We start from the raw sequence: 25,742 nt of genomic DNA on the forward strand, positions 1-25,742 counted from the left end.
TCTCCCCTTTTTAAATTTCTCATTTTAAAAGCAAAAACTTACAAAATTTGATTTTATACATAGTTATTCAAAGTAACAATCGCGTTAATCAAATAACATCCGGATCCAGCACGATACTTTTAAAAAAGTTGTCGTGCTGATTACTTACAGCCATTTTAGTGACAGTTTTTCGTTACTTCTCTAGCAGTGTTCTATGCTCTACAATCATTTTTAAACAGAGTTCCGGCCGCTATGTATTTTTTATTAATTTTATATCATCTGAATTTAGCATTCATTTTACAAGTGTCGAGCTGGATCCAGATATCTAAAAAATCGCAAATGCAAACGGCAATTAAAACTCTTGACGCTCGTATTACAAGGATGAGTTTTATTGAATTCCTGGACGGCGCCCTCGCGTCCAATTTCAACCCTTTGCGTTGACGCTACGAGATGCGGTGTTGTGTCTTATCGCATTCACACGAGAACGCATCCTCACGTTTGCAACACATGTTGGTGGCGTCAACGAAAACATTAAAGCGCACTGTGCGTACACACGCACACACATCGCCCACACGTAGTTCGGTCGAATTTATTTAACCTAATTAAAGAACCCCACCGACAATCTTTTGAGCGACTGCTCGGTCGATTGAAAGTTACACGTGTTTTTGTCAGTTCTCATTTAACACATACCGGGTGTGTAATCGGATACGAAACCACCCGAAGGACACGGAGGCAATGGTAGACAACGTCGATCTGGAAACACAGCACACGCTGTATGGAGAGCAGAGGCCTTATACGTGTTGAAGGCTAGCGATTCCGTGTCGATTACGAAGAATCGAGAGAAACGATACGACGACGAGACAGTCTCGTTACGCGATGACGTACGACCGGCGTATTTCGCTAATCAGAGATGCAACAGTGGAACACCAACTCCATCAAATTTCCCTATTTTATATGTTCAATAAATATAATACATCAATTTTTTTTGTAGTTTTTAGAAAGTATTATATGTAAGACACAAATAGTTGTAGCGTTATGTGATAAAAAAATTACTTTTATTTATTCATAATTACATATTTTTTGTAAACTTCCGTGTTTTTACAATAAGTTCTAGAATTTTTGTATATGTTTGTATGTATTATACAATATAGGTAACGGTTATTGTTTTCTATGATTTAAGGAAACTAGTGCTTAAGTAATTTTTAATTAATCAATTATTACAACATTTAAAAATTAGATAGAAGTAACGTTGAATTTCCAATTTTCTGTTTATGCCAAACTAAATATAACAGAAAATTAGATAGAGCGATAAGAGAAAGATAATGACTGTAATAACAGTGTTATTACTTAATTGTAGTCCAATGTACATCTGGCTTAGTTTCTAATAAGATCTTTTGGTAGAGCCGATATCGTCATCTACGCTGGCTTAACCCATTTTCCTAATGAAGCAACTTTCCCGATGCAATTAACAAACTCGCCGTTGCACTAAATGTATGTATTAGGCTACCTTATAGGCTTCTTATTTCGAAGAAATAAGATCAAGAATCATGGTATTGTCAGTGTAACATATTATTATATGTATCTTATTTATACAGTGTTATATAAAAAAAAATATTTTTCACATGAAACAACGAGTCGATCAAAATATTAGATGTATAAAAAAACTATAATACGTTAGACACAAATGTTACATCATTGTTACTTCAATTTTTGCATAATATAAAATAATAATATAAATTAGTAATATAAAATTAATTAAAATAATATATATCGAGTAATGTATATATATTCCATAAACAATATTTGCTTTGTTTTGAGATTGCGTATAGACGCATTCATATATAACGGAACGCAAAGATAACTGCTTTTCACCAGGGATCCACGATAGAGGAAGCCAATTACTATCTGCACCGCATTTGGCATAGTAGTACGAATGGATTGCTGTGGAGTTGCGTCTATTTCGTATCAGGTGGAAGCCAATTGTGCAGACCGGGCGAACCCAGTCGTATTCCTGGCAACACACAGCGCGGCGCTAAATTATTATAATGCCCATCGGACAAAGCGCACTGTCTCGCTTGAAATTCTATGCTAATGAATTAGGGGATAGAATTCGATCGAACATGCGCTTTTGCATGAATGCGTCGTCTGGTATATCCACTCTGCTCAAGTTCTTAGATTACTTATACGCCGAACTGAAGCCAAGCTTAATCAAAACTTATAGCGACTCATCATATAAATTTTTAATGAAAGAAAACTAATAGAAATAAAAGCTATGTAGAAGTATTTACAATTATTTTAATTTAATTAATTAATTATTGATATATATATATATATATGTATTTCGCTGTTTAACAATATAAAGCGAAAATCTTTTTCAGTATGGGATTGAGATATAATTAAAAAATCTCATTGACGGCAAACACAATGCATTGTTCACACAGTTGCATGTGCTGACCGCTTATGAAATTAATTGAAAAACGTCCGATAATCGTAACGCCTATTAATAATCTGATTAAAACTTTATAACTTCGTTGAAATCGCGCACGGATTAATGTCTACAAAAATATCAGCGAGATGTACATTATGCGCGGTGTACATTATACGTTCGCAAGTATTATGCGTTTAATTATTTCTAGCATTGTAACGTTTGCGGTCCGATGTAATCGAAACTGAATATTTCGCGTAATATTATGGGATAATCATCGGTTCCGCCCACCGAGCAGAAATATTAAACGCAATTAAACGCTTCCCTTTGGTAAACGCGCGTCGTATGTGGAAATGCAAAATTCGTCTAATACGCCGTAGATCATGCAGGATGCGAATATGAGATCAATCCTTTCACCTTACAAGCCTTCGTAAGACGAGAAGCAGGTTCGCTTACTGTATGATATCGAATCTTAATGAAAGTAAAATTTATATCGACATTTTTTTTTATTAGAATTACATTTTTAATCTTCATAGTGAAACGATATTCAGATGCTGAGTTGAGATTCGATTCACGGATATGTGCATAAACTTAATATCATCCCTAGACGAGATCCGAAATGAGACAGCTATCTTAGCTCGCAGCTTGACTCGTCAATTATAATAAGGCACGTAATGAATGGACGCTTTCACGACCCGCAATAGGAAAAAAGACGAGGAGAGGGAAAAGCTGATTTCCTTTGGCGCATCGACCAATGAGCGTTAAACACGCTCGGCTTAACGCGAGACGGAATAATGAGCATACGGAATAGAAGTATAAGCAGAAGGGCCGTCACTTACGTATCTCGCTGCGACAAACCGTATAATATGACTCGCATTATACGAGCGACGTAGATCCATACTCAGAGAGAGTATACTACGCGCGAAACTTTACTTGGAGTTGTTCGTAACACGCGTATCCTTAATCTTTGCATGATAGATATGAAATCCTGTCTTTTGAAGTTCTGTTTTATGAAAAGGCATAATATTCTAACAATGAATATATGAATATTATAAAGAAATTAAAAGTCACGAAAATTCGTTGCCAATCAAATTTAGTAATAAGTAAATAAATAAATAGCTTCTTATACTATTTTATATGTTTTCATTTTATTACAACTTTATTTTATTACTTTACATCTCGTGAGAATAATTATTAAATACTTATAGGTACTTTTATAAGAGATAAAATAAGATTATCGTACCAAAAGAGATATTAAAAAAATTTTATTTGAATGTTTTGTATGATTCGAAAAGCACAGGCTTCCAAAATAAATAATTTATTAATTGAACTATCTATAAAAAGTGCAGATTTTTAGCTTTTTAATGATTTTGGAATAAAAATTTATATCTTAAATATCTGCTTATATGTATTTTATACAACAATTTCAAGGTCTAAAATTATTAAGCCTATATACTTCGACATCGCGCTTTGATCACTCAGCTTTACATTTCATATTTTAATATCCGACGAATAAAAAAATCATGGCGACACGAAGGAGACGATGTGCGCTGGCGAAACTAACATCAGAACACACGCGAGACGATTCGCATTTTACGAAAAATTGCGAGGGAAAAAGCCAATATGAACGCTCTAGATGTCGGTATCCCGTGTATTGCGTAATTTAACGTTGCAATGCGAATGTAAAGCCCATGCACATGATGCTCGGATACGTCGATGAACCCCCCGACGTTTATGTTTGCTCGCGCGTATACGCGTGTCTACGCGTGCGCACGCAACTTTCCATTGCATCGTGTACTAATCATGGTAAAAGCAGCCGTCAGCGCGTTATATCTGTCATCCAGCGTGTCTTGCCTTACTTATAATGGAAATATGAGAGGTGTCACATCCGTGTCTTGAGAGATATCTCTTTCTCTATCTTTATTGTTGTTTCTTCCATTATGTTTAAAAATATGGAGTATATTATAATATTCTATCGCAGCGAGTCTAAAATAGTCTGTTTACGTTGCCCCGGTAGTACAACTTAAGAAATTAGTAGTGTTTTAATGCTAACGGAATAATTAAAGTGTTCAAAAAAATTTTGAGAATAAAAATCTTTAAATGCTAAAAAAATTTATATGAGAATTTTATTTATTTCTTGTAATATTATACGTTTAAATTAAGCATGTTTTTGATTATAATATCGGTTAAAAGTATCAGTAAATAAAGCCGATATTATCAGCCAGAAAGTTTTGGTCATAAATATGTCCTAAAACCAATCATGTAAGAGAACATTATATTATGAAAATGCAAAGAGCAACAAATAATTTAGCTTATAATGGCTTTGCAGCGCAATGACCATATTTTGCAGCAGTTTAACAGTTTTAGGTAAATAACTTCCTAACACGCGCGTGTGCGTAACGAGCAAACGAATTTAAATGAACTTTTGCCTTTTATACGAATATTTTCATAGAATTTTATTATAGTACATATAAAAAATTTGGTTTAATTCGTAATGTTACTTTCTAATCAAATTTGCAAATAAGTACTACAAAACTCTATTTTACGTAAGAATCAAGGCAACAGAAAAATTAAATAGTTTTTAAATCAATAAGAGGATTGTGCTCAAATTTTACACAGATATTCGTAATAAACGTAATAATATTATAGAATAACCTATACATTATGATTATTTAACCCTGTATCTGTAGATCATGTTTATCTGTAGACCATCAACGTCAAGAAAAATTATTGGATTGATTGAGACAAAAAGGAAAGAAACATTCCAATTGTAATTACTAAAAGATCGCTCCGAGATCGATTACACGCATCGCACGTTTCAACCATGTGACACGTCGCACGCAATCATAGCTTTTTAGAACTGCATCCCGCTATTCCTATCCACCTGCGACCATCACAGTAGGGTAAATTGTGATTTATGCGAGCAGCGTGCGACCGTCTGACGAAAGAGAATTGTGAGCGTAATGAGTTATAGACGCTCATTCCTAATTTAGATATATGGTCGTGTAATCATCCTTCTGCTTGACGGTCATGTGTCACCACGATATCATTTATTCCTTTTTTTTATATAGGATTATCCTCTATTATCGCGTACTATCGCGTTTCAATCTTAACTTCTTAACTAAAGCGAGTCCTGACTATGTAATAACTCGAAGATAAATAAATTATTAATTACAGTGAGGATATGTTTTCTAACATAATCAAAGACAGATCGATCATTATATTTACTTTATGAATAATTAAGATTTATTTGTTAGATTTAGAGGAAATTGTAAATTACACAACCTATAGTTATAGCCATTAAAAAAATTCATTACATACATGTATTGTTCGTGCTGTTGTTAAGTTCTAGGTTGTACCGCTATGATTCAATCTCGAGCTTTATTGTAATCTTTAAATTAAAATTAATCGGTAATCTTTAAATTAAAATTAATTTAGAAACTAAAACCTAAACACACGGTTATTATTTGATATTATTAGTGTATTTTGATTACGACCAGTTGGGGAATAAAATTGGACAGCCAAGACCGAGAAATCTAGTTTCGAAAAAAGACCATCTTAGATTTTCAGATACCTTTAGTAGAATTGTATGTAATGACCATTTTGTTAATTAATTTTACAAATAATGTCCGTTCTATAAATCATATTTTTTGTATTAGAATGTTGCGTTTAATGTGACCCTTGCTCGTTAAGTTTTTTTTCACTATAACCCAGTTGACAATTTTACTTTCAGATTATTTTATACGTCTTGCGTTATAAGATACTTGGCTAATTGCATGTATTTCGTATGTTTTTTATGATGAAGAACTTAATGTTCTGGATACCTCATTTATACACTTGGCATATATTTTCTTTATTCTAATAATATTTTTATAGAAATAAAACAATTTTAGATAAGCGAGACGGTAGAAATTCTGTACAAATTGTCCAATTATAATCTCGATGAAGATTTACGTAAACAGGTAATAACTAATTATAACAGAATTTTCATAAGACTTTAATTATTCTACGCGTACTTAATTTTATTAGCGCCTACAGAAGTTCGGACACCTGTATCTATAAATTTTATCGAATTATTATGTAAAAAACAGAAATATTGTAAAACAACAATTGTATTAAGCTCTTACGTAAGTAGAACATTTATGCACACTATGTACTAACACCATACATATATAAATATATATAGACATTCTGTACACAGCTACTAATAATTGTACTCAGTATGCTGTTAACTTATCCGAAACAATGCAGTTGAATAATTTTTTTCAATGCAACAGATTAATTTTGACTCAAATATAGTTTATTTCTTGAGGACATACAGAATAAAATACGAATTTAGTTTACTTTGGAACTAAAAAATGACTTGAATTTTAAACATAACACATCACTCAATAAGTGCCGGGCCTGACATAATAGTTGGCGCACTAATAACAAATCCATATGATTTTTAGAAAGTACTAAACTTTCAAACATACATACTTATCAAAATTTTAGCTCAATCGGACCTTTACAAGTTACAGTGGTTTAAGTGACGCCACTTTTGTCGGATTTGGACGACCAGAGCGTTCAGTATCATTTGTGTTTTTACGACCGCGTGTAAAGTCAGCATACCACCTCTTAACTGTTGTTTCCGACGAAGCAGAGTCCGAATAACACTTATCAAGCCATTGCTTTGCTTGAACAGTATTTTTTCCCATCAGGAAGCAATACTTTATCAACACACAAAATTCAGATTTTTTTATTGTTTTGAAAAATGCAAAAGTAGCGTCACTGTAACTTGTAAAGTAAAGGTCCGACTGAACTAAAATTTTGACACGTATGTTTAAAGGTTTAGCTTACTTTCTAAAAATCATATAGATTTGTTATTAGTACGCCATCTATTATGTCAGGCCCGGGACTTATTGAGTGATGTGTAGTTAAAAATAGCATATTGTTATTTAATCTATAAGATTGTTGTTTCACATATGACATATTTTTGTTATTTTTTAATAACATCTTAATTATTTACAAAACCATTTCATAGAATTTATACAAGTGTCCAAAGTGTCGTAAATGATAGTGTCTATTTTACATTTCTTAAATCATTTATTTCTATTAGATTTTACAATTTATATTACAAATAAAACAAAGGGAGATGAAATTTGGCTTGGGACATTTTCGCTTTGGATATGATATCATATACAAGGTATGTTCTACATTACATTGAATAGAAGTATAATATATAAGCATGTAACGGAAAGTATTATATATAAAGTAGAACAAACACATTCAATCTTTCTCAACCGTAAATGGCTTATTCTCATCGGTATTTAGTTTCAAAAATTATTATTATTTATTAAAAATATTCATCTATTTTTCAACATAAACATTATATATATAATACATTTAATTTACATTTTAAAGTTTTCAAATTAAGCTTATTTAAAATAGGTATAACATTTTTTTATGTAGTATTTTAAAGAATGTCTGAATGTGTAACTATAAATATTTATGATTACTAATTATAAATATTCTGTGCTGTGTCAGGGTCTTTCTTTTACGTGAATTGTTTTCGATTTAACATAAACATTTTCATCGAATATAATGAAAGCATACTCATTTTAGGTACACATTGCAGTTTTAGACTTCGTGGTAATTATATTGCAGGTATGTGATTCAGACCTTCTATTGTCTCTAATGCATAAACATATAAATGTTTTGATTATTGTTTAATATCAATATGTAATGCGTTTTAGTTAACCCTTCATAAATATTTTGTAGATTGTATTTATGTTTTTTGACTCTTATTTGCCTTTTTCTTTCTTTGTTTTTAAATACTAAAAGTCCTGTATATTCTCTCTATTTTTAACCCTTCATGCTCACACTTTAAAAAATTATAGTTTATACATAATTTTAAATGGCATTCTAGTGAAAAATTTATCTTTAATCCTGAAAAAATTGTTATGAGTTAACTTCAGAAAATGAATTTTTTACTTAAAATTATAAACTTCTAAATTTTTAAGTGTTTAATTTTTGGTTCACGATTATACTTTTGAGATTTACATTATGCTCGGTTCATTTTGATCTGTAATGAGTAGAAAGGGTTAAACTATATACCATTTTTGGTTGTTATATAACAATATCAAAATTTTACAATCGAACATTTGATTATAGAATATATTATATTATAAGGTTTATATCATAATACATTGTATTATAAAAATTTGTATAATCTTTTTAGATGAATTTAATACATTATTTTGATGGGAAATATTAAGTTTGCATTTTGTTTAACGTTAATCTCAGCGCTCTCTAACAATTCTCTAACGATAATTGTGCCAGTCGACGCATGTCGTGCAAGTATGCTATTTTATTTTATGTTGTGAGTGTTGTAGCTTCTATCGAGGTGGAACAAAGTGATATGTGTAATAACTTATGAAAAAACGTCTTTTCTCATCCGTCAATGTTATTTTACAAATTATTTCAGTTACATTATTTCACGGTACAAATTATTACAGTTGATTAATTCGAATTTCTATTATATTGCTATACAAGTACTTGATAGCATAAATGATGGTGCATTCTGTTTCATATGTTTCATTTATACTTTTTTACATTCAATGAACAACAAAGATGAATGCAAAAGGTATCGATAATAACAATACAATTGTTATTAAATAAAAATTGTCATTTATGTAAAATTATGTAGTTTAATTAGAAACAAGAAATAGATAACAAATGTTTCGACCTCTATTAGGTCATTATCAATGTTACAATGATCACAAGTTGTTAACAAATGTACGAAATTATAAAATTATAAAATTATAAAAAATATTAAAAAATATAAATATAAGTGTGCAATCTCACTCGCATAGTTGACATTGTATTTATTTCGGTACATTAGTGAAAATCCATAAAACAAAGCGGTCTTTATGGAAAGTAGGAATTAAGAAGGTATTTATAATTTTTGTCAACTGCTCGAAGTATTGCGGGCGACTTGTATAACACGCGAATTAGACTGGTATTATTATTTGCCGTGCGAGAAAAATTTCCAGTGTTGTTAATTAATTGGCTGCAAGACACAGAAAAGTTCTTGGATTTTTTCTATTCTAACCAATTAACAGGCTTGAAAAATTTGTTGTAAGCTAAATGTAATATTATCCTTAGATGAAAAAATGAATTAATTTCATGTGCATCTTTACTTTACTGCGCAAACAAGTAATGGAAATTTTGAATGGAAGATGTAATCGGGGATATGTATAGCTTATGCGGAAATACATACGTCAGAACGTGATGAGGATAAGGAAAAAAATAAACCAAAAGCGAAAAGAAAATATTCTAAAACCAAAAATGTTTTTAAATTACTTACAATTTTTTAGTATTACGATTACAATACGCTTAAGAGTCGTAATTATGTGCTAGCCGTGCTCACTCTACAGAATAAATTATACATTCTTTATAGGAAAAAATGAGAATCGATGTGTGTAGTTCTTGCAGTTTAAGGTAAACTAGAATCTAATGACTACTTCGGTACAAGTAACGAATAAACATTAAGACTATTTACAGATAAAAAAAGTAATGAGTGACTTTTTCAACCCGTTACAAGTAGCATTTGACTTTTTCAACTCTGATGTTACCCCACTACCGATCGTCATAAAAAATCTTCATCGCCATTACTAAATTGTTATTATAACAAAGTAAAGATATAAAAAGGAACGATTATTGCAAAGCGTCTTCCATTTTTTGAAAATAATAAATATTTCGGGGCGATTCTGTGCATAAATTTACATATGGTCGCATTCCTCAGTTTTAATTGAGCAGCGGTTTGTAACAACAACGCCCGTATTGCATAAATTGCGGTAATAAATGGTAATTATGTTACTGCATACTGCGGTCGCCCTATCGATTTGCACTTGCCTATGATTTAATATCCGCGACCGTTTTACTATGAAATTGCACTCGAATCGGATAACGCCTGGTAGCTATCAAAGAAGCCACCACCTCCCTCCCTTCCCCCTTCCTCCCCCCCCCCCCCTCTCTCTCTCTCTCTCTTTCTCTCTCTCTCTCTCGCCCTCGCTCTTTGCGTTCTAGTGTAGATCTGTAGAGCTGCATGTTCGTTGAACCCTCGTGCACTTTTGGGGTAGCCAGCCAGTCCCCCACAGTATAGTGGCTACACTTCAGGGCCTCAAGTATCTGCCGAGAGGCATGTAAGGGCGAAAGACCTGCATGTAATCCACATCCGTGATACGACAAACCACTGCCGCATCCAAGATGAGATTTCAAATATTTCACGAAGTTTATGATGTAATCTAATGAACTAATCTTTTGAGAGCACACGTCCGCTTAAATATTATATTTTATCCACTTCACAAAGTTTGCGAAATAATTGCGTCATTTTCTTTGCATATAATTCTCAGCAAACAATAAAAATACATTGTGACGTTTCGTTATGCAAAGAATCTAATTTTTTTTGGGCAATACGAATATATATTGATAACTTTATAATTAAATTATATATTTAACACAAAAAAAACAGGGGAATTTTTTAAATCATAAAATATGTATTATATTAAAAACGTGAGAAACTTTAAAAAAAACAATAGGGTAATTTTTATATTTAGTAATAAAAACATCTCGCTTGATTCGTACTTTTTTTTATCTATTTTTATTTTAATTTGAAAAATTTTGAATCTATTATCTAATTTTTTCAATCGTTTTAAGATAATAACCGTTTTAAGGTAAATGCTATTAAGCTATAAAGTACTCCTAAATATTTTAAAAAGTTATATTCTTCACACAAATTCAAGACAAAAGCTTCACATTATATGTTTGAAATGACTGTCAAAGTTGTAATTTGAAAAAACTTCACCAAAATAAATGATTTTTGAAATTTTTGGGAAAAATAAAATGTTATCTTCACAATTTTAACACCTTTAAAATTATACCATTTAAAACACGTAATAGTGAAGTTTTTGCCTTGAATTTGTGTAAGGATCATCTCTTAAAATCTTTTAAAGTACTTATTTATTCTGTATACATATACATATACAAATACATAAACATATATGAGATATAAATTATAGACAATAAAACAATTATTGAAATGTATTTCCAATATTAATAAGCTAAAATGACCAATTAGACTAAAATCAATTTTAAATAGCTATTAAATGTGCAACGCAAAATATCATATACATAGGATCCTGTCGAATAACGCATATAAAAGCATATAAAAGCGGATACAACGTAATTCCTTATACAAAAATAAAAGAATATATAATAAAATTTTTCCATTTTCTGCTTAGTTTTCGAGAAAATCGAGTTTGAAAATCCTCTACGTATGCGTATATTACTATACGTATGTTACGGCTCAAATCTACGATTATCAGTCAACGTATAACGCATATAGTGTATATATGTATAAACTAGGCTCGCTATTATACGTTTAAATGAAAATACGTTTACACATATAATTAGTATATATATATACCATATATCCGTTTATTAGAAACGTTTTTCCGAATATACGTGTACTATTAATTATTATACGTTTAAATGAAAACACGTTTACACGTATAATTAGCATTTTCGTATGCTAATTAAACGTGTAAAACGTTTACCTTCGAGTAAACGTTTTTCTGAAAGCGAATATAAATGGATAAACGTTTTACGTTTACACGTAAATATATTCGAAAAACGGAAAAAAATAGAGCCCTAATATAAACTGCAATATTTACACAGAATCTAAAAGGTATTCCCTGATAGATATTACCTGTTTGTGGTGTTGTTATTTTGCCGAAAACATAAAGGGCATTAGTTTTCAACAAACTTAGAACAAGTAGGTATGTGAGTCATTTTTGCTTGTAACATATCACGTGAATTCAACATGTGTTGCTGCCAACTTACTGTGTATGTGTATTTACTGTCAACGATTTAACGCTAGCATAAAGAGCAACATGTATGAAATTAGAGCTCGAAATTTGCTTTTAAAATTAATCATAAACTGATTGTCTTTTCCTGTTACCATGTTGTCCTACGTTGCTGAAAATAAATGACAAATGAAAAAGTTCTCCATGAATGGAAGTCATTTTATTGACAACGAAATGAGGGACAACTTTATTGCTGTATACATGCATACCATATTTTTAGTTTTATTGAACTATGCAAAGAATATTATTGCGAAGAATATTACTAAGGCCTCGGTAGTCTGAAGCCTTATTAATACGCTCGTACAGAATGCAAGAGATCCATTCGATTCCCGGCCGAGGTAATATTTTTTGCAATAAATTTATTTACATATTTCTATTATATTAAGATCTCTCTAATAGATGCCTATTGAGCATCAAAATTTAATTGTGATATTATTTCAATAGTTTAGCTGCGTTTACAAGACCGAAACAATTTTGACCCGCAATTCGAAAATAAAACTACAAATATGATATACGTGTACATATACAATATAATTTACATCGAATTATTTAAGCAACAAAGATCCAACTTCGACAGTTATTAATTCTTATTTCTTACAATGAGCAACAGTTGCTCATCTCTGTTTGCTCTCTGAAACTGCTGACACAATGTGTTTCAAATCTGCCCTTCTATTGTTAAATATACGCGATTACATGCATTACGTTTTCAGCAAATACACAGCAACAGTGGAAAATTCGTGCTCAGCATTAAATTGCACGATTTTGCAAAGCATACTATTAGGAAGGTTTAAAAAAAAACACAAAGAAAATTTTTAGTGAACACACAAAATTTTATTTTATCAATTGCAGTATCACTGGAACGTACGCAGCAAATTTTCAAATTCAATTTTCTCGAAAACTAAGCAGAAAATTAAAAAATTGTAATCTATATATTTTTTTTTATATAAAAAATCATGTAATTTTTACATGTTATTCGACCGGATCCTACATATTTTCCGAATACTATACCTTACGTAACTCCTTTTAATTTTATCGATGAAAGTTAAAAATCTGAAACGTGATTTTCCCAATATCGAACTTCCATAGTTAGTTTATTCTTTCGAGGAAATTCTATCTATTGGGAATAGTTCTCAACCACGGCAGCGAGCGAAGTTTGGCTTATTCGACGAGTTCCTTACATCGCGGAAAGTCGCGAAAGGCCGACTGATCGTGTAAAATTAACGACGTCATTAGCGCCGTGAATCACGTTTGTTTCCCGGCCCAAGCAGCTTATACTTCTCCTGCATTCTCGTAATTTAGCTGGCTCGACGTAAATGCGTGAGACGCCTCGCTTTCGTCGACATAGCGGGGTGTATAATCCCGCTAAATGTCGGGCAATTAAAAAACGGGGAGCAAATTAGCCGGCGCTATAGCTCATTAGTTTTCGCCGCTTTGTAACGATGAAAGCACGGAAACGTCGAATGGTTGAATGCCGGATATCATCGGGATACATCCCACTCCTCACGCAAACACAAAACATACATATACACAGATGCACAGACACAAACGTAACTCGCAAGATGTACATCCGCGTGCGCGCTATGAAGCTTTAATTAACTCCGCGAAACACTATTGTAAAACGTTTGCCTTTAACAGCGAGAATTTCTAATTATGATATAAATCGCACCGGCCGCGTGTTCCTCAGATAAACTGCCTCTCTGAGCACAATCCGTAGGAATATGCATTTGATGCAAAGCAATGTAGGTAATTCAAATATTTTCACATACATAGAGTTGTTCCATCTTTGGATAAACTATGTAATAATTTATCTAATAGATAAACAAAAGAGGAAGAGCATGAGAGTGTGAGTTGAAGTATATTGAAAGATGAAACAACTTGGCAATAATGATGTAACAACAATACAGGTACATCTTAAAAATCGATATTTCTAAATAAATGCTTCAATCAAATTTTCGTAATTATCTCCTCGATATACCTATAAATATTAGTTATAGGAAATTAATCAAAACGTTCAATTTTTTACTTTGAATATTTATTTATATATATAAAATATTGATGTGAGTAATTTTATAATTTTTATATAAATGTTAATTAAATATCAAATTTATTTATAATTATATGTATGTAGTATTTAAAATCATAATATTAACAGATATTAAATATGTCATAAATAAAAATGTTCGCTTTCGAAGAGAGATATCATTCTCTTAGATTATTCTTAAAAAAAAATATAATCCTGTCATATTTATATAAAAATAGTTTATCTCTCTGAGAATATTCTATCGTGCATACAATATATAATCACCATTTATAATACTAGATGCACTCATTATATACAATCAAACTGCCTTATATGTTTAATCATTCCTGATCTGAAAATTCTTGGTTGGCCAGTTGGTAAAAGTAAGAGTCGGCATTTTGAATCAATAAATTTGGCTCATCGAATTCTAGAACTTCACCATCCCCCATCACTAAAACCCTGAGTAAAAAAGAAAAATAGGTTTTTAGACAAAAGCTAGCAATAATTAAATTTAAAAACTGGATTTTTTTTTATATCTGTAAATTATTAAGCAAATGCTTAAATATGAAAATTAAAATACCTATCACAATGCATAATCGTTCTTATTCTATGCGCAATAGTAATAACTGTTGCACTTTGAAAGGAAGACTTTATCGTCGACTGAATAAATTTGTCTGTCTCCTGATCTACATTCGCGGTAGCTTCGTCTATACAGACAATCTACAAGCAATAAATAACATCAAGATTGTTAATACACGAATGTTCAGCTTTCTTGAACGTTATGGACAAGAAGTACCTTAGCGTTATGTAGCACAGCCCTGACTAAGCAGAATAATTGTCTCTGACCAGCACTAAGATTACTGCCACCTTCATCCAAGATCGCGCCTAACCCACCCAATCGATGAACTAAAGAATGCACCTTACACTTCTCGAGTGTTTTGTATATATGCATGTCGGTATACTGATCCAACGGATCTACGTTTTCTCGAATGGTACCCGAGAAGAGAAATGGATTTTGAGGTATAATAGCTAAACGGGATCTAGAATGATTTTTTTTTATAATTATTAACAGAGATAAAATTCTTCGCATAGTATATGTATAAGTTTAATAGATATTACCTTAACGCTTTCAATGATAACGTTTGAATGTTCACGTTATCAATTAATATACTACCGGAATTTATTTCTGTCAATCTGAATAATGAAGCTAACAGTGAACTCTTTCCAGCACCAGTTCGACCAACAACGCCTATTTTTTCTGCTGGTCGTGTAACAAATGTTACTTCCTTCAAAGATGGCACCAAATGATCTCTGCAAATGAAATAAAAAAATAATGTTTTTTCCAAATATTTTATAACCATATATTACTCTTAATCAAAAGTTCAAAACTATATTACCTATACTTTAAAACAACTTCTTGAAATTCTACAACACCCTGACTAGGCCAAGCATAAGGTGGATTAGTGCCCATTGTATTCTCAGTCGGCACATTATCTAAATACTGTTTGACTCGTTCCACTGCTATCATTTCTCTTTCTGTTTCAGTAAAAGAGTTCACTACCCCAGATAACAATCCAGTTACAGACAATGCGTACGTAATCGCTAAACCGATCAAACCAGGATCAGCTATGTTATATTGATGTTGCAAAACTGCCATGACGCTGACTCCGGCCAAAAGAGCAACACCGATCAATTGTAACCTCAGTGCAAGCCACTGACCGGAAGCTATAGAAGCAAATTGCGTTTTTTGACTGGCTTCTAGCAGTAATTCGTTTTCCTGTTTGAAGCGAGGTACTGTACGAAAGGCTCTAATACTTGTCAAGCCGTTCAAAGTTTCATTGAAATGAGCATACAAGGGAGACAACGTGATACTGGATAATCGTTTTACTTCTCTTGATGTTAATCTGGAAGATAATTTGGAAATGGAATTTAATATCAATTATTATATTTATTATTTCTACAAATTTACAATATTACCTGTAATGATTTTGTATCCAATGATAGATGGGTATAAGGGGTGCTAATATCAGGAAAATCCATGGTAATCCATAAGCTGTAACGATAATGGTAGCAACCAAGCCAAATAGATGTGCCAACAAGATGTTAGTAATAAAAGGCAAAGTGTCATCGATTGTATACGTATCGGATGAGAACCTATTTATGATTCTTCCAACTGGTTGAATATCAAAAAACATTGTTCTTGCCTGAAAACAATATTTTTATAATAAATTTTTAATCAAAGTAATAATTATTTTATATCTCTAGTTCATATTCACCCGCATGACTATCTTTAAAAGTTGCTTGTGCATTGTTACAGCTGCATGTATTCCACCATATGCAAAGATAAAAGCTCTAATTAAAGTGAAAATAGAATTTAATGTAGCTAGCAAGCTATAAACAATTAAGTAATATTTTGTATCGTGGAAACCGTAATTATCGTAAAAGAGTTGTAATTTTCCAAGACTGGACGTGTCGGTTGAATTAGTTGCTGTGGCATTAGCGTGCGTCACCCAGTATGACAGCCATAAATCCGTAATGTTTTTCGAGCTTTGCATCAGAATCATAGATAGAAATATCGAAATCGCCAAGTATCGTCCTATGGCTTTAATGTAACATGTATATACCGAGAAATGTACTGTTCCTTTTTCGGTCACTTCTTTGTCAAGTAATGAATCTGTCTCGCCTTTTTCCAACTGATTAAATTCGTTCGGTTGTTCCTTTATAGACGTTATGTCTATGTCGGATTCGATGGAATCTGACAACAAAAGATAGTCTTCCAAATCGGGCAATACGTCACTCGGTTTTCCTTGATTAATAATTTTTCCTTTTGACATTTCGATAACTAAATCTGCATAAATCAAATACTGAGTCTGATGCGTGCATAGTATTCTGGTTTTATTTCGTAACAAACCCAGAATTACATGCTGAAAAACATGTCTGGCAATTTTAACATCCAATGTTGCTAATATATCGTCTAGCAAATAGATATCTTTATCTGCATATATAGCACGAGCCAGGGAAATTCTTGTTTTTTGGCCGCCGCTTAAAGTGTTCCCGGCTTCGCCAACAGCTGTAAGGTCTTTGTTAGGCAGTAAATTCAAATCGGATGTGAGCGCACAGGCATTTAAAATGTTCCTGTTGTAATAGTAAATAAAATGTCAAATTATAGTGTATGTGACATAAACAAATTTATCGTTGGCATTAATTTTAAACAACGATTAATATTTACTTGTATTTGTTATGATCGTATGGTTTTCCAAACAAAATATTATCTCGGATTGTACCACGTTGTAGCCAAGGATTTTGTTTTACATATCCAAAACCTTTGTGATCATCATTAACTGCTATTATTCCACTAGTTTTTGTAATTTCTGCCAGAATACCATCTAAGAGTAAAGTTTTTCCACTTCCAATCTTACCCATAACGCCAATCAATTGTCCCTATACAAAATATGTGAATATAAAACAATACATGTATATTTTGAAAAGTTTGAATAAAATTTATTCTTACCTTTTGTATAGATAAATTAATATTATATAAGGTGAAAGAATCATTATCTTCGAATGTAACGCTTTTTTTAATGTCGGTACTTGAAGATGGAGTCGCAATCTTTAGATTTACATTAATGTCAATATCGTTATTTCTTGGATGATTTACAGTAAATGTTACATTTTGCAACAATAAATCAACATCAGGAGTAATATCTGTATAATACAATGATGCGTCCATATCTTGTAACTAAAATAATAACGTAGAAATTAAGTATCTCTAAATGTAGTAATACGTTATTTTATAATATTTTATAATATATTATAGTCTTAATAATATACTATACAATATTTTATAATATATTATAATCTTAATAATATACTATACAATATTTTATAATATATTATAATCTTAATAATATACTATAGTCTAAATATATATTATAGTCTCTTAATACATACATTCAGCATCCTTTGAATTCTCTTAAGAGATACCCATGCCTCTGTAAGACCATTTAGAACCCATGGAAACGCATTTAAAGGACTTATTAGCATGTTCAACAATGCCATACTAGTAAAAACCGTTTTGGCATCTAACTCATTTCCGAGCAACACATACGTTGCAAACGTTAATATTGCGATAATGACAGGTGTAGTTGCCCAGAAATAAACACAAAGTGCATCCAAATATTTTCTACCTCGTAAGTATTTCACTTCATTCTCTCTTATTTCTACATAAAAAAAAAGAAATATTTAGATGCAGACACTAAAAAAGCAAGTATTTATTTATATAAATGCATACTAACTGAAGATATTTCGTAAGAAGTGTTCCTCCCATACGTTTACTTTAATTGTAGTTATGCCGCGCAGTATTTCTCCCATCAACCTCACTCTTTGATCTTTATATTCCATGAGTTTAGTACTAATTTTACCAATTTTATTTGCTATTACTTTATTAATTGGTATAAGTAGTATTGAAAACGCAACACCGGCTAAAAACGAAGCTCCTATTTGCTTATGCAGAAGATACAATGTCACAAATAACTAAAAAAAAAATATTTTTAGTTTTTTCTACTAAAAAAAAGAAATCGGATTTAAATTACCATCATATAATTACCTGTAACGGTATACTCCAAAATGTATGAAAACTAGGGCAACTATTGACCAATCTGTCGCAATCGGTGCTCATAAAATTAACAATTTCACCAAAATTAAAATTATAATGTAAATCGATATTAGAAGAATGCAATGTTTTTCGGTAGACTAAAGTAATAATTGCAGAGCGGAACTTCAAGCCCACAACAGACATCCAAAATGTAAAGTGAGTATTACAAAAGGCACCTAAAACATTATTATTATTATTCACATGGTAAATATTAAAAAAATTTTAAAAAGTTTAATTTTGTACCAATTATAGCACTCAATATTATAAGAGACGCATATAGATATCCGTGCGAGATAGGCTCATTCTTATCTTCAATAAAACCTATCAATTTATTTAATAATATCGGTCCCATAAAAGAGCTGCAATCTGCGATAAACTTCAGTATTCCAACTGCATAAAATTCCCAACCGAAACATTTGTGCAGCAGGTAGAACAGTGCCACTTTCTTTGTAACTATTTTGACATTTGAGCGAAGCGGGACTTCTAAGTTATTTTCGATTCCGTTGTTCACAATTTTTGGCTGTAACATTTCACAGGATTATCAAAATTACTATAAAATTAAACAAAATTACTATAAAATATAACTGACATATTTTCATATGTAATGAAAATATGTCAATTATATTATGAATAAACAATGTAAAATCTGCAAAATGCCTTCTTGTTTACCATGTTATGTAAACATTGGTCAATTTTATGACTGATTGTATTGGTGTTGATCTGATCAGGTAAATCAAATAAATCATCGGAATTATTTATTAACCCTTTCACGCCTTTTTCCATTAACGGTGTTACCCAATGAAAGAGAAGTTTAGACATTACAGTTATATCTTCCATAGCTGTACCAAGGTAGCTTGGATCATGTTCCTCCGGAAATTGTACGTATGAAGAAGTAGGACTACTCAGTAGTGGAGTGCGTTCTCCTATCTACAAACATATTCATTCACTAATCTGTGATATCTCTACATGTTTGCTAATCCAACAATTTTATATATTATAGGCAATTATAAATCAGTTTTACAACTTGAGTATTTCCGGATAATCAAAAAAGCAGATTGACGAAAACACTAGATAATTATTATCTATATGATAACTTACTGTGACATTTCGCTGCAATGATGCTCTCGTGTGATCCCGTCTAGCAGGACCAGGTATCAATGTCATAGTATACAATATCAAAAGAATAACTACGGTGATACTGAATCCCAATGATAAATTTGGCAGTACATCGTCTTTAGGTTTATTATTGATGTGGCTTCGTAATAATAGTACAGAAACAACAATCAAAAGACATATTAACGCTCGCATAGATACTGGTCCACGTGGGTTAGAATTGCGTCCATGTTTCAAGCTTAAAAGAAAACAAAGATGCACAACCCATGCCAAACCTTCGGTTCCTGCTACAAGATAATCTATTGGTTTAGCAGAAGTAAATTTATCCTTAATATTCAACTCATAATTATTGGTATATAATATAGCAGGGGGTGTAGTAGTATGCTGAACACCGATTTTTGATGAAAAAATTGATTCAACAAATTTAAGAGTATGATTTAATCCATCATGTATCTTGCTTATAATATCTGTTTCATTCTCTAATGACGAATTTAAGTTTTGATGAATGGAAATGTCCAATATTTTTGGAACTGGCGTGCTGTAGCTTTGCACTTGGTTAAGATCCAAAGGTATGGAAGCATTAGTTAGAATAATGTATGCCCTTATAATGGGCAATATCACAAGACATATTGTAATTAAAATCCTTAGGTTTATAATATGACAAACATGCTGTTGATGAGATAAAGATGTATTTCTTTTTCCACAGTGGTATGCAGAAATTATAGCTAAGAGAGCTAATACTGGTATCTGGAAATTAAGAAATAAATTTCATATGTGAATAGCATTAATTTGTTGCTTTTTACATATAATACGAGATTAAATTCTATCACACTTTACCTGTAGACAAAGCTGCTGAAAACATACACTCAAATCATCCGTTTCAGGATTCCATGGATTAATATCTCCATGTCCACATAGCTCAGTCCAATTCCACTTCCATCTCTCTACATCAACTGACCAGTTATCTGCCATGCTGTAATATTATAATTATAATTAACACATATAATAAAGAAAACTTCATATTTAATAGGTTAACAAATATTGTTAAGCAATTGAATTAAATCGAAACTTATATGATAGAGATATGTAAACATTTAATACTATTGTACCATGTAATAATACTATATTGTTATCGTTATAGACATTTATTAAAATATAAAGAAAAATTTTATCAAAATATATCAAAAGATATATTGAAAATGTATATCAAACGAAGCAAAAAGAACAAGAAATATAAATAATAAAGTATGTTTTGTTTAAAGAAATTTGTATGCTCTTCAATCCATTAAATGCTATTTTACAATATTTCGTTAATTAATTAATATATGTTAATTTATAGTATATTAAACTCCTAATACGCAAAACTGTAAAACGATACCAATGACTTGATGATAATCAATTATAAGAACAGATAAGACTGACTTAAATGCAACATGAGTAAACAATAGATTAGCATAACAGGTTCAGAAAACGTACTTGTGTCGGTCGAGGAATTTTTTTTTTCTATAAATATTGAAACACACAACAATCAATATTTTCCCCGTATTTATCGTTTTCTTCCCGCTTGTATTACATTTTGTCGCTGCGTTCTCATAACGGCGACCACTCGTAGGTTATGTTTTCCTTGGTAATGACGCATGACGACACAAGCTGGATGCACTGGATGACGAATGTCCAAGGAATTTTTACAGACTGTTTGAGATAAAACTAATCGTACATACTAAGAATCGCATATCTATCTCATTTATCACCATTCACCGGTAATAAAAATAATACACAAACGCAACAAACATAATTCCGTAAGAAAATCGTCTTGTAGATGTGAGGACGAAGAGAGATGTATTCTTCGTGTGCGCTCTAGTCTATGCTAGGTTAGTCTCACACATCGTACTAACTATACTAATCACTGATTCGTCAGTGTAGGCAAATCGCAATTGCATAGTTTTATTTTCCACATTTGACCTGAATTTCTGATGAACAAAATTGAAGAACCAAGCACCATGCAGGAAAATATGACTTTAGGGGCAAAAGGAGATCCTCTGCTAGTTGAGAATACGAATAAGAACAATGAACAAAGCATGGACTGTCCCATGTTAGACTTGGAAAAAAAAACCCTTGAAAAGGAGCTTTTGGACCATGTGGCTAATAGCAAAGCAACTTTCAAGAGTCAACAAAAAGAAGAACCTGAATTAACGTTTGAGGAGAAGCTTGCTATAGTTAGGAAGTTGTTGGAAAAGAGTCACTGTTTATTTCTGTCTAAATTTGGACAATATATGAAGGTGGAGCACTTGGAATATTTCAACAAAAGTCAGGATTATGAGACAATCTATCATGTAAACAGATTGCAGAGGTACTTCAATAATTCTACACGGCATATTGACATCAGAAACAGAAGATATGAAGCTCTCAAGACATTAATAGAAAAGGGAGAATACTTCAGCGAATGTGAAATGATGAAGAGAAATCCACTGTTGTATGAACACTTAGTAGGACAATACTTGACAGATGAGGAAAAGAAGGCTAGAGACAGTATTGACACAAAGAGTATAAATTATGTGGATATACTTATGGAAACCGTTGAAAGAAATAAATTAGAAAATCGTTTAAAATTTCAACAAAAGGAAGAAGACGAAATACGAGAGGAGAATGATTCAGATGAAGATTATGATAATGATGATAACAATGATAATACCACAAACAGCATTATATCCAAGACAAACTTTGAGAAACAGAATTATCAGCATTGGGGTGAAAAGTTAAATGAAGCACAAAAAGAGAGAGATAAGAACCAAAAATTACAAAGCAATAAAATATTTAAAATATCAAGCCAAGAAATAAAGTTACTTAGACAAGAATTTGTTACAAACATGTATCAGAGTTTCCTGGATGGTAAAGATACAGACTTTGATTATAGGTATATGTTGTGCTAATCAATAAATATAACATAAAAAGTCTATAAAATATATATAGTTGTGGATGTTTTTAGAATATTTTAATACTTTATAATTAACATTATTTTTATAATAAATTTTTACAATTTACAAGTACAGTAAAATATACACACAAATATAACAGATAAAGTTTACAATGTTATGTTTTATAATAGGTATTTACAGATATAAAAGATTTCTTTACGTAGTTTGCAGAATAGGATATGTATAGATATAAATTCACATCAAACTATTTGAACATTAAAGTCCATTTTGACCAAAAACAAAATTTTTCTTAATTAAATTTCTATAAAACCGTTATGTGACTACACAACAATTAGGAAATAAGGATCCTAAATAGTCAAGCTAGGTTTCTTTAGTACTGAAATAATTTCGTGTGAATTTATATACTACATTAATTAAATTTATTCTCATCGATATAATCTTGAATTATAATTAAAAATTAAATATAAAAATAGACTCTCGAAAATTTCAAATAAACAGAATACAAAGGCTAATGATAATATTTATCTTGCATCAAATAGTTTTTGGAATAAACAGAATTAAAAATATTTGTCCCATTCGTTATTTTATAATTTTTAATTAAAAATAATAAATACATTTTTTAGATATTTAAATATAACAGTCGCATTAATATTATTATTCTTTTATTATTTGTTTTCAGTACTGTAGATGATAATGAAGCTTATGATAATGTTGACTTGAGAAATCAAGATGAAGAAGAAAAGTATTTTGACTCTGAAGCTCCTGAAACTGTTCTTCCATGTAATGAGTGCAATGATCAAAACGAATCTGAAGATGAGTTGGATATATATATGAAATCGCTGAAGGTTAAATAATATTTTACAGTTTTACACAATTGCCCTGATAATTGTTGGCATTGATTCACAGAAAGGTTATTTATTCACTAGGAGCGGATTCCTACAAATCCACATTCTTTGGATAATTAGATATACCCCTGTGTACATTGGATTACAATAAATATATATTCGTATTTAACAAAAAGTCTAGTTGTGTATATTTAGTGTAACACTGTTTTCCTCCTTTCTTACTCCATTTTATTGTACTTATAAAAAAGTTTATATAATTATATGTATATTATATATACATAAATATAAATAATTTATAAAGGTTATCATCAAGCTTTTGTTTCTCGTTTTTTATGTTTCATCTAATACATTTATTCAATTTTTCATAAATTTTGCTTTTATTTTTATTCAAGTTCTTTTAGTGTATGTAAATTTATAAAATAAGTATGTGGCAACGATAAAAGAAAAACATTTAATATGCCGATGTGAGTGATTACTCTATATATCTGATTTATGATGTTCTTCCAGAGAGAAGGTTGAGAGCGGCCATGCCCGGGATTTAGCTGTACTTTATTTTGAAGCGTCTCTATGTCCACAAAACGTGGACATTGAACTATGTAGCCTATGTCCACGATCGTGTCGGTAATGTCCACGATTTTTGGTTCGAATATTCCCAATGTAGATGATTTTTTAAAAAATGGCTCTGAGGTTCCAAAATTGGAACTAAAAGAGTCAAGTGACCAGTAGTGGGGATATTCAAACTTAAACACGCATATCAATATGAATATAACCGGTTATACTAGTAAGTTCCTGAGCGATGTGTTAACTAATGTTATTAACATTATTTAAGTTTGCATTATTTGAGATAGAGAAATAAACCGTTTCTCAATCTAAAATAATGCAATCTTAAATAATGTTAATAACATTATAGTTAACACAATGCTCAGAAACTCTCTTAACACAATTTATATTTAGATCAATATAAAGGAGTTGTCGAATATATTTTTAAAAATTCTTTTATTTTTATTAATAATTATATAATAAATACATACATTTTATACATTTTTCAAATATTACTATAAAAGTTACAATTAGAGTTTTCGCTAACTTTATATTATTTTTCTCTTACTAAAAATATAATGCAACACATTTTCCCGTCCCACTTTACAGACTGCGGACTGTCGGATATATAAATATTGAATACCCGGTGTGGTTAAAAAATGTGATGCATATCATTTTCATGATCCACAGCATCATACACACAACCAATCGCACTTAACAATGTACTATAATATTTACAACATGTGCATTAATAACATGTATATAAATGTAAACGGATACAACTTACAACATAAATCTATATATGTATAAAAAATTGAACAAAATATAATATGCCGTACGTATATCATAATAAAATATTAATATATAAACTTTTATAAACAATTAAAATATTTTCGAAAAGAGGTTATTGGCAAAGCAAAACAAGAGGAGCAACTGCAGAATAAATACTAATAAAACAAGGTGGGAAGGATCAATTAAAAACACCCTTACCAAAACAGTTGTAATACACCCTCTTGGATTTCTATTATTTGGTCGCCTCTTCCATTTCCGAGATTCACCAAATAACTACTACTGATATAACTTGACCAATCTTTGATTTTACACCTACGACACCACAATAAACGTAGCGCAAAACTCTCTTCGAAAAAATCGTTTTAATGGTTCAGAAATCATTTTATGACTCGATTGCAGCTTCTCCATATGGTACGTGTGATAGACGATGCAGAATCAGCCAAGTAGCAACTGCCTGTGCCTACGATCGACGCGACGGATGCGGGAACGACAGCGAAATCGTTGCGAATACAGCCGGATCCTCGACTCTC

At 31.2% G+C, this 25,742-nt stretch overlaps 2 protein-coding genes across 3 annotated transcripts; one reads left to right on the forward strand and one right to left on the reverse strand.

The window, feature by feature from the left end:
• Positions 1-14,499: 14,499 nt before the first annotated feature.
• On the reverse strand, positions 14,500-21,071 carry LOC108778986 (multidrug resistance-associated protein 7). The gene is made up of 16 exons (XM_018546318.1): positions 20,937-21,071; positions 20,085-20,846; positions 19,656-19,913; positions 19,230-19,506; positions 18,939-19,162; positions 18,628-18,865; positions 18,284-18,552; positions 17,844-18,071; positions 17,562-17,773; positions 16,609-17,467; positions 16,310-16,536; positions 15,730-16,236; positions 15,452-15,643; positions 15,129-15,372; positions 14,913-15,052; positions 14,500-14,791 (listed from the first exon to the last, which is right to left on the reverse strand). Exons 1-16 carry the CDS (start codon positions 21,069-21,071, stop codon positions 14,674-14,676), a joined length of 4,890 nt encoding a protein of 1,629 aa, XP_018401820.1. The 3' UTR covers positions 14,500-14,673.
• Positions 21,072-21,642: 571 nt separating this feature from the next.
• Positions 21,643-24,007, forward strand: LOC108778988 (coiled-coil domain-containing protein 97). 2 transcript variants are annotated; one of them, XM_018546321.1, is made up of 4 exons: positions 21,643-21,970; positions 22,089-23,013; positions 23,715-23,880; positions 23,962-24,007. In XM_018546321.1, exons 1-4 carry the CDS (start codon positions 21,964-21,966, stop codon positions 23,998-24,000), a joined length of 1,137 nt encoding a protein of 378 aa, XP_018401823.1. In that variant the 5' UTR covers positions 21,643-21,963; the 3' UTR covers positions 24,001-24,007. The 2 variants fall into 2 exon arrangements, with proteins under 2 accessions (XP_018401823.1, XP_018401822.1); XM_018546320.1 differs by having other exon boundaries at positions 21,643-23,013.
• The last annotated feature ends 1,735 nt before the right edge of the window (positions 24,008-25,742 follow it).

The sequence above is a fragment of the Cyphomyrmex costatus genome, unplaced genomic scaffold (genome assembly GCF_001594065.2).
Source record: "Cyphomyrmex costatus isolate MS0001 unplaced genomic scaffold, Ccosl1.0 scaffold538, whole genome shotgun sequence".
NCBI classification, from domain to species: Eukaryota; Metazoa; Arthropoda; class Insecta; order Hymenoptera; family Formicidae; genus Cyphomyrmex; species Cyphomyrmex costatus.